At 39.8% G+C, this 10,317-nt stretch overlaps 1 protein-coding gene across 1 annotated transcript in view; it reads right to left on the reverse strand.

Moving 5' to 3' along the window:
- Window positions 1-3,480: 3,480 nt before the first annotated feature.
- tbc1d12a (TBC1 domain family, member 12a) overlaps window positions 3,481-10,317 on the reverse strand; it is a 19,921-nt gene continuing 13,084 nt past the window's right edge. The window contains exons 9-13 of the mRNA XM_063874806.1: window positions 9,835-9,906; window positions 9,619-9,747; window positions 9,384-9,493; window positions 9,043-9,301; window positions 3,481-7,944 (exon numbers count right to left, since the gene is read on the reverse strand). Coding sequence (XP_063730876.1) covers window positions 7,873-7,944; window positions 9,043-9,301; window positions 9,384-9,493; window positions 9,619-9,747; window positions 9,835-9,906 — 642 coding nt within the window. The 3' untranslated portion in view covers window positions 3,481-7,872. The remainder of the gene's footprint in view (window positions 7,945-9,042; window positions 9,302-9,383; window positions 9,494-9,618; window positions 9,748-9,834; window positions 9,907-10,317) is intronic.

Consider the following 10,317-nt stretch of genomic DNA (forward strand, 5'->3'; position numbering starts at 1 on the left):
ATGCCTTTATATAATGGAGCGTCTAATTGCAGCTCGGCGCCGAGCAGCTTTCCCCCGGCCCGACCCGGCAGCGTTTGGTGAGCGCGGAGTGAAAGGGGAGCTAAAGAGAACCGGCCCCCCCGCGGAGAGCACTGACCTAATGGGAAAAACTGCTTCACGCCACCGGGGGAGAACCGGGACGTCCACAGGTGGGACACGACACCCAGGACGGTCTTTAATAAATACTGGGGTCAATCTTATTCGACCTCTGACAGAAGGACTACAGGGGTCAAGGTCATTTCAAATCTCAAATACAGAAGGGGATTTAATGAAAGTCAGGTGGGCCCCCCCCCCATTTTTAAAATGAATTATGTGGTTAATAAATACAAAATTATAAATAAAACCGGAAAAATATTTGACAACTTAAATACAATGAAATGAAATGAAATGATGAAACAGGATAACATCTTTCATTCAACTGCTTAGACACTACAACGTGTGTACTTTATAAACTAACAATCAAATAGGATAACAATTCATAACTTAAATATAATTAAAAGTCTAAAACCTAAAATTGAAATAGGTTCAAATAAAAAATAGATGAACAAATCAAACAATAAAATAAGATTCATTTCATTTAATAGGAATTAATCAAATATAGAAAAGGCTCACATGATATATATGTATTATTAAATAGTTTCACATTTAATGAATTAAGATCATTTCACATATAATAAAAAACAATGAAATAAATCATTTAAAAACTAAAGTGTTAGGAAAACATTTCCCCAATAAAAGACATTATTTGGAATAACAATTAAATACTGCAAAACACTTTGAAACTACAGGCCTTTCATTTAAAGATTCCCAGCTGCTCTAATATTCCCAGGAAGGCCGTGAGGATTATTGTTTGTCAGTGTGACGGGTCGGAGCTTTTAATGTGAAATGTGTGTATTGTTTCTGCCTGCTGTGAGTCAGGGTCTGCATGTCAGTCACAAAGGGTCTCCATTAAGCCTCTGCGTGTTCCCGCTGCAGGACCACATGTACGGCTCTGGGAAACTCCATGAAAGACCACCGACATGCAAAACCCTGTGAGTGTGTGTGTGTGTGTGTGTGTGTGTGTGTGTGTGTGTGTGTGTGTGTGTGTGTGTCTGTGTGTGTCTGATCCTGTCCTGTGTGTGTGTGTAGAAGAGCGATAGGGGAGATAACAGAACACGACTATTGGATTAAAGAAAGGGTCAGATTACAACACAGGGATTTTAGCCTCTGCAGACCGTTTACATGCACTACCACCTATAGAACACCTCGAGGAGAAGAACAGGGCCTCTTCACAACTTACGGTACAACATCATAACACACCAAAGCTCAGTGGGGTCCTTCTCCATCACTGCACCTCTTTTATTTCCCCTAATGCATTGTGGGAATTGTAGTGCTTTGAATAACTTCCTTATTTCAGTTCATTTTGCACTTTTCTTTTGACAGTACTGAAGGTTAAGAATCACAGGAATGTGTGTGTGTGTGTGTGTGTGTGTGTGTGTGTGTGTGTGTGTGTGTGTGTGTGTGTGTGTGTGTGTGTGTGTGTGTGTGTGTGTGTGTGTGTGAGAGAGACAGGTAAGTCACCTGTCGGTCCTGAAGCTCGTCATAGATTCTGAGCTCCTCTCTCTCGCTGCTGTTCACCTCCTCGTTCTCCTCTGCCCTGACCTCGGACCGCCCACCGCCCCCTGCTGTGGTCTCCAGGGGCCCCAGGGCCTCCAGACTCCTTCTTCCCCCTGCAGCAGCTCCTCCTCCACAGGAAAGCCCCCAGACTGACGCCCACCCCCATCAGGTTCTTCTTCCGGCCTCGCTGGGCTCCTCCACTTCCACCGCCTCGGAAATACCTGAGGGCCCCGAGTGTGAGGTCTGTTCATCCGACCGGGTTCCCGCCCCCCCCCCCCCCAAACGTTCCCTCTTTATCTAGAGATTAGCATTAACCGGGGCTGCTGCTGAGGACCCTGAGGATACAATATCTGTCCTGTGCATCTATTCAAATTGAAATAAATACAATAACAATAAAACACTATTTACATTAAAAAGAGAAAATAAAATACAATTCATTTTAAGAACTTACCTGAACAATAAAACAAGACAAAATGTGTACACCTTAAACATGCTAAAGTGATTTATAAGATGAGTTAGGAAATCATTTTACAGCCTAATAAAAAATGCCGTACATTTGAGTAAATTATGATATTCAACAAATTCAATTATGTCAATTTAATCAGGATCAAAAGGTAAAATCAAAAACAAATTACACCAACATAAGACTACAATTATACATCCTTTCTTTAACCAGGTAAATCTCATTGAGACTAACCTCTCTTTTCCAAGAGAGACCTGGCCAAGAAAAGCAGCAACAACAGTGCTGCACCAAATACAGGCAGACGAATACTACACAAAACAAATGGTGAAAGCCAGTCTGTATGGAAACAACACATACTGCTAATACTGTCATAAAATGTCAGCTCCTTCTGTACATCATTCCAAGCAGAAGGGGCTGCAAGTCTAAAAGCTTTTCCCCTAATTCAGTTCTTACTTTTGGCACATCTGTATGAAGTCATCGGAGCGTAGGCCATACACATCGTATTTTACACACATGTGCAAAGATAAAAAGGGACCAGCCCGAAGACATTTATACACGAAACCCAACCAATGGGTGAGTCTGCGTGCATACAGAGATGGAAATGTAGCCGCAGCGTACAAAGTACAATGGTGCACACGATATCCACAACCAGTGACAAATCGTAGTGCACAATGGTGCACAGTATCCGAAGTCCTTAGGCACTGGTCTGCGGCGTGCATGTAAACCAGATCACCATAGTCCAACACCGGTAAAGACGTGGAAGCGTTTTCTAACCTGAAGGGAGAAGCAGGATCTGTTTCTGTAAAAGAAACCTCATTTTATTTTTAGCTTGGAAACTCCTTTTTCAATGTGTGACAATTCAACAACTTAAAAAAAGTGATTTATGAAAGAGGATAACCTTTTCTAAATGAAGTAAATAAATAAGTAAATTAGGATAACAATTTGAATTAAATTAAAATACTTTACAAATCCACAAGCACCTCTCCTCTTCAGACTCCTCATGGACATCTGAAGCTTACAGCAGCTGGTCCTCAGGCTCTACCTGGTGGTCAGAAGAGCACCCTGCACCCTGCACCCTGCACCCTGCACCCTGCACCCTGCACCCTGCACTCATCCACTGATGAAGAGGAAAGCTCAGAGAAATTAAATGATGCTTTTGCAGCTAAATGTCACTGAGGCAGAATAAAAAACAAAAGTCAAAGTAAAAAAAAAATCCCATGGTATTTTATGAAGTTAAGGAAACTAATAGTAAAGCATTTTGAAAAAAAAGTCTACAAACATTTAGTATGTGCAAGAAAATGTATTTAAAAATAAGATGTAATTGTTACTTCTACAAATCCTCATAAATCCGAGCGGTGGAGAACACAGGAGACAGACGCGACTCAGTTTGCGGAGATATTTATTTACACATTCGAACAGTGGCCGTTATAAGAAAAGAACACAACATTTTTACAGTTTATTTACATCACCTGAAAGGCATTATGAAAAAACTGTACACTGAAATTCGGCAATAAAACAGAACAAACATAAAGAAGCGTAAATATAAAACAGAGTGATGACTGAAACAAAATGAATATATGAACTTAGTTACGGGGAAATATCACATTCATCTCATTTCCTCTCGGCAGCTTTCAGAGTTTAACATCAAATATGTGGAGTGAAGGAGCGTCCAGACGACCTGCTGGGATTCTGGGTGAATACACCGACTATAAACACCATGTTCCACTTTTATTTGACGTATTGTGGAGTGTAAAAGAGTGGAGATCAAATACAGGTAGAAAGGTCTTTATCTCCACCGCAGCTCAGGTTCACTTAAATTAATGACCATTAATGCTGAGAAACACTCAGAAAATATCATCATTTAGTCATTTTCTCAGTGAATCCCATTTAAATTAAACTGCGGCTTTTTCAACGCAGTTGGAGTGTTTTCGGCTGGAAACACTAACTATATATTTCACGTTTAGACTATTCTTCAGGATTGGAAAACCTCAAAATCTAAAAACTGCTACCTGCTGTTGAAACACAGTAATAAAATACTTGTAACACCTCTAAACTCACAGAGGTGTTAAAAAGGATGATTAAAAGGTGTTTTAATACGTTGGTTTTTCTTTGTAAGCCACATAATATCACACACTTAATGTAGATTAAAGAAAATCTGACCTGTTAATGCACATTATCCTGGTAAATTACTCAAAAAACATTGGATTCAATGCACCTTAAAGGGATAATTATATTATCTTGCCTTCTCTTATTCATTATATCTAATTAGCAGAGTAGTGTGTAGGTCCAGAGGAGGATTTCCTTCAGAAACGGAGCTAAAATGAACCAGAAAGTCTCGTTTGTAACCAAGGACTTTGTATCTCTGCAGTATTTAATCCGATGTGTTTAATATGTGTATTTAAGAGTATAATATCATGTTCATTCCAAAACCAGCATCACAAATCTGACTCCACCTTTTATGGTCTATATTAGTAACACTCTGGTCACGTTTTATTTTGAAAATCCTTCAGTTAACTTCCTGTGGAAGCGGATGTGAGGGGGGGTTAGTGTAAAGTACTGGAGATTTTGTAGAAGTTTCTTTAGTTTTCTGAAGAAACACAGTAATCATGAAGGGTCTACATTCGGTCCAAAATGTTGAACAATGCAGAGCTAGTCTCTTAAGTATAACACTGCCTTCGTCTCTGACATGTTTACTGGCTGTTTGTGTAAAACAACACGTTGTTATTGATGAAGGTATTTAGTGTAACACTGGTGCCACGCAGAGAACATCAGAGGTTTATTCAGGACCGTGTGACTTCATAACTTTTATAAACTCTATCAAATTCTTTTTTTTAATCCAATTCATTTTTAACACTTTTTAAAATGTTAATTGTCATTTCTTTTAATTCCCATTCAATGGACTCTCTTTCCCAGCCCTGTCATTTCTCTGTTCGTTTTTTTATGTGCATACAACAACCGTTATACCGGGTAATAGGCGTCTTCTTAGTAGAAGTTATTCTGTTATTTTAATTTGTTTCCACTAAAATATAGAAGAAGGTATTATTGCTGCAGTTATCAGTCATTTCTCTTTCTGGTTTGTTTGAAAATAAAAGAATAAATAACTGAAATGAACAGAAAATAAAAGTAGCAGCTAGTTTGACTTAAAGTGGGAAGAACTTTAAAAAAAGGAGTAATTTAAATAAAAATGTTCATGTCTTTACGCTCCCTTTGTCTTGAGTGAGTTTTCTGCTTTCATCAAACAAATGAAAATAAGAAACGTGTGTAAGGCCCATGATCTGCGGGGGAAATGGAGTGAGTGTGCGTGCGTGCGTGCGTGTGTCACAGGGAGGTAATGGAGGTCACATACTATAGTGTGCGTAACTCAAAGGAGTGTTCAAACAAAGATGGAGGTGATGTAAAGGACTTCAACAGCCGTCAGGAACGGCACGATTATAATCCAGGTAAAATCAGAACGTGAAGCATGGAATACCTTCTGTAATGACACCTCGTTAGGGTGCGTTCACACCGGATAAGAAACAAGCATTCTCCCCGCGGTACTCACGCGAGACTTACTGCGGCATTCATTGGTGTTTACTCGCGTCGATCAAACTGGACGCGCTGGCGAGGAGGCGGGACTTATCTCCGCGGAGATACCAACAACAATAACAACATTAAGATAAAATAACATGAGAATTACTTTAACATACTTCACCGTGATTTAATTGTATTAAACGTATCATAATGATGCCGAAATTAACTACCGGTTTTTAAAAGCATGAATGAATGCTTCGGAGTGTCCGCAGGCTAGGCTAAGCTAACACAGTAGCTGCTCCGTCCTCACTCACAATAACGTCATGTAAACATGAATGTATTCGCCATCCCATAAACACAGTGTGGTTTGTACACACACACACACGTTTATAAACAGTGATGTTTCTCCAGTTTCTGAACAGGTATAAATAACTGTGCGCTAACAGCTAACACAGCTAACACAGCTAACGGCTAATGTGTCGTTCTGTGTAATCAACACTGTCAGTAAGGCGGGCGGGGATTCTCAACGCTGATTGGCTCTTGGGAGACAGCGTCACGGGACTTCTCCTGGTCTGTCTGTCTGTCTGTCTGTCTGTCTGTCTGTCCCTAGTGACATAAATAAAAGTTCTTCAAAACTTGCTTCCCGTCCGGTGTGAACGCACCGTTAAAATGTGTGGATTCATTAATCTGTTAACCAGCTTCTTGTTTCATATTTAAACAAACGATTGATCTGCAGCAAGTTGGACAAATCAATTTATAATGTTTGTATTAGAAATGCCCAAAATGGTGCTGGCTCAAACGTCTCAAAAGTTAATTTGTAGTTTTCCTATTTATTTAGTTAGCTTTTACAACTTTTGGGGGGTTTTTGGTTGAAAGAGAGTCTCATTCACAGGGCGATGAATGAAGATGTCTTGTTTTCACTCAGGACAAAACTGAATTCACAATAATATATGAGGAAAGCAGTAAAAATATCACATTCAAGAAGTTGGATTCAGAGGCTAATACGTTCTGTCTGGACAGTTATGTTGAATCTAAAGATATTCCAGTGTTTAAATGAAATATCTGACAGGCAATGAAGTAAAAACACAAGTCATTCAGACATTTAAACGTCTGGAATTTCACAGACGATGGAAAAGATTCTGCTGCAAAGACTCAAAAAGCTTCCTTCTCAAGCGGAGACGAGTACGATGCACGGTGTATCATCCGATCGGCTCTGATTGGCAATCTTGGTCGTTAAATCTCCACAGAGGAAACAGAGAGGCACTTAATGCCCCGTTACTTAACTGACGAAGCGTTAGTGCTGCATGTATAAAGTGCTCTGAGGGGGAATCTGGATCCTGGATGGCGATACGCTCCTTCAAGATGTTCACGGATGGTTAAAGCTCATACTAGTGTCGTGATTGGCCCCTTTTGGAAAGCAATCCCTGCCAAATATGTCCTGCTTCCTCTATTCTAAAACAGCTAAACGCTTGCATGGTTTAACACCAACAAAGGGTGAGTTTTCCCCCTTAAACCGTTGGATTTTAAGTATTTAGCACTTGTAAAAAAAAAGCTTCTGGAGGCCATGGGAGGATACAATTTGTGGGAAAACGTAACAATCACAGCCTGCTTCCTGCTGCATATGATCCCATGAAATGTATATAAAGTGATTCCTTATTATCAGACTACATTACACACTATTTCTCCATTCATCCAACTTATGCAGTTTGCTTTTGTTGCCTATAGAAGCGAGGAGGCTAATTTAGCAGCTATGTTAGCGACCGCCATGCTAACGGCAGATTTCATCACCTTTTTTTTTTTTTAAATAGATCCAGAGTTCAAGCTCAAAATGCAGCAAATTAATACTGATGTGAAATAAAGTAAACCTACGTTAATAATTTAACCACAGAGGTCGTTATTCAAGCCTTTAGAAAACATTAGCACCGGAAAAGTGTTTGCATTGCCCAGGGGCGACGCTAGTGGTTCCAGAGTCTCCTCAAATCCAATGAGTGATCCCGAAATAAAACGGAGTGTTATCTGAGAGGCAGCTTTTAATTACCCAGCAGCAGCAGGCTGGTAGATTAGAGACACTGCGCCTCCCAGATCTGAAATACTGACTCACGGCTGAAGTCTGGGAATAAACCACGACTGGGATCTCACTTCCTGCGTCACCTGACGAATCGATGAGTCCAGCTTCAGGTCCGTCGGGGTTCGTCCTCCAGAGTTCCCAGCTCCCGCTCCTCGATTAGTTTGGAGAACGATGGTTAGCGTGAAGGTGGCTAGTGTTAGCTCCTCAGAGCCGGGCTGCTGTTTTTGTCCGTCTCTTTGATCCCGTCCTTCATCAGCGCAGAAAACACCTGAGGAGACACGGGGAGAATATGTCAACTATTTAATAGTTCAATAAAATTCAAGTGATCTGTTTTCTAATGGGATCCAATTATCTACATGTTTAGGGTGTGTTATTATAAAAGCGCTAAACATTTTCCTTTTTGCTAGAATAATCTTAATATTCTGATGTAAGAAATGATTTCCAAACTATACCTAGTATACATATACATAGTGTTTGCAAGTTTTATTTAGCTGGAAATATATCGTTTGATTATTTAATTACAGAGTATTTGTGGCTTTAAAGCAAAAGGTGTTTGTGGTGGTCAAAATCTAAATTAAAACAAATACCAACACCTGGAAAAAGCATCATAGTTAAAATGATCACCTGTGAGAGGTGTGTGTTCAGACAGAATATGTGTTTGCACGTTATAATAAGTTAATGATCTTTATTGAAGTGGCCCGACCTATCAGACACTTTCTTTGTTCCTGCAGCCGCTACAAAAGTAGTTATAATATAATATATATATTATAATTAAAATATATAATTATAATATATATATTATATTATAATTATATATTATAATTATATATTTTAATTAAAATATATATATTATAATTATAATATATAATATATATATTTTAATTATATATATATATTATAATTAAAATATATAATTATATATATATATTATATATTATAATTATAATATATATAAATAATTAAAATAATATATATATATAATTAAAATAATATATATTATATATTATAATATATATTATATATTATAATATATATTATAATATATATTATAATATATAATATATATTATTTTAATTATATATATATATATAATTTTAATTATATATATATATATAATTAAAATAATATATATATATATATATAATTAAAATAATATATATTATTGCTGTTTTCAAAATTATTAAATAAAAACGAAATAGAAATGAATAAATTACTTTAAAAACCAAACTTTTTTCCAATTGTTTTTATTGTATTTTAAAGTTGATCAAACAAATCCTCAGAATTATTTTTCCCTCTCGTCTGTCAGGGATGCAAATCTTTTCCAGAAACACATTCCCTCACTGTGCTCTGAGTGTGTGACACTGACCTGAGCCCAGCGGCGGTTCCTGCTGATCATGTGTGTGTTGGCCATGGCGGTGAAGAGTGTGTGTGGCTGTAGGTCCTCGGGCAGCCGGGTGAGGAACTGAGCGATGTGGATGAAGTCCATCTGCAGCAGAACCTCCTCGAACAGACGCAGGATCCCCAGACCCGTCCGGAACAAACTCTCCTCCCCGTCCCGGCAGAACACGTCCCAGACCCGGCACGCCACGTCCAGGGGGAGGGACTTACTGTACAGCGTGAAGATCCTGCGCGCGCACACACACACAGGGTTTGTATACCAGTACTCTGAGATGGGCCGTACTGAGTGTAATGAGTCCCTGAACTCACCAGTCGATGAGATAGAGGTCAGGGGTAAGGTTGTTGTCCTGGAAGTGGTTAAAGAGACGAGGCAGATTCTCCTCGAAGAAAACCTCGAAGGCTGCAAAGTACTTCAACATCTGACACACACACACACACACAAAAGAGAAGGTGAAGGTTTGGTGCGGGGCTGTTCTCAACTCAAGACTTTCCCTATAAACAATCTAAATAGTCGACTAGTTGTGTGTCGTGTGTATGTGTGTACCAGCTCGTGGTCTACTCTGAAAAAGGCCATCTGGCAGGGTTTGTTGAGCAGGTTGGCGAAGGTGATGAAGGCCTCGGCCTCTTCCAGGTTGAGGATCAGCACGGCGGCGATGAAGGACATGCCCTGCACCTGGAGCACAGCAGGTATACAGACTCAGGTAAATAATACGACACTGTTTGATCTGTAAACACAAAAACAGAGGGAAGGAAAACTCACATATCCGATGTCCGGTCTGTAGCAGGTGTACGCCCCTAGGACGCTGTGCAGGAGGTCGTGGTACGGCCCCCCCTGCAGACCGGAAGCAAAGGAGTGTAGGTCAATTAAATATGTTGAAACTACGGGTGCAAAGCAATCAAACACCATCAGGAGAAACTGCAGCTTCAGAAAGGATGCAGATATAGAAACACAAATCAGAACTCCTGCAGAAACATCTGCAGCAGCTCTTCAACTCATGCAGCATCTAGAGAACATTCAGCAGAGGAAACATGAGCAGTTTACTGAAAGCTGCAGAAACCAAACGCTGCAAGAAGCCCCAACACAACGGAGACCAGGGGACACTAAAGAGAGACGCACACAGCTGGAGACCAGGGGACACTAAAGAGAGACGCACACAGCTGGAGACCAGGGGACACTAAAGAGAGACGCACACAGCTGGAGACCAGGGGACATTAAAGAGAGACGCACACAGCTGGAGACCAG

Source organism: Eleginops maclovinus, chromosome 22 (assembly GCF_036324505.1).
Source record: "Eleginops maclovinus isolate JMC-PN-2008 ecotype Puerto Natales chromosome 22, JC_Emac_rtc_rv5, whole genome shotgun sequence".
NCBI lineage: Eukaryota > Metazoa > Chordata > Actinopteri > Perciformes > Eleginopidae > Eleginops > Eleginops maclovinus.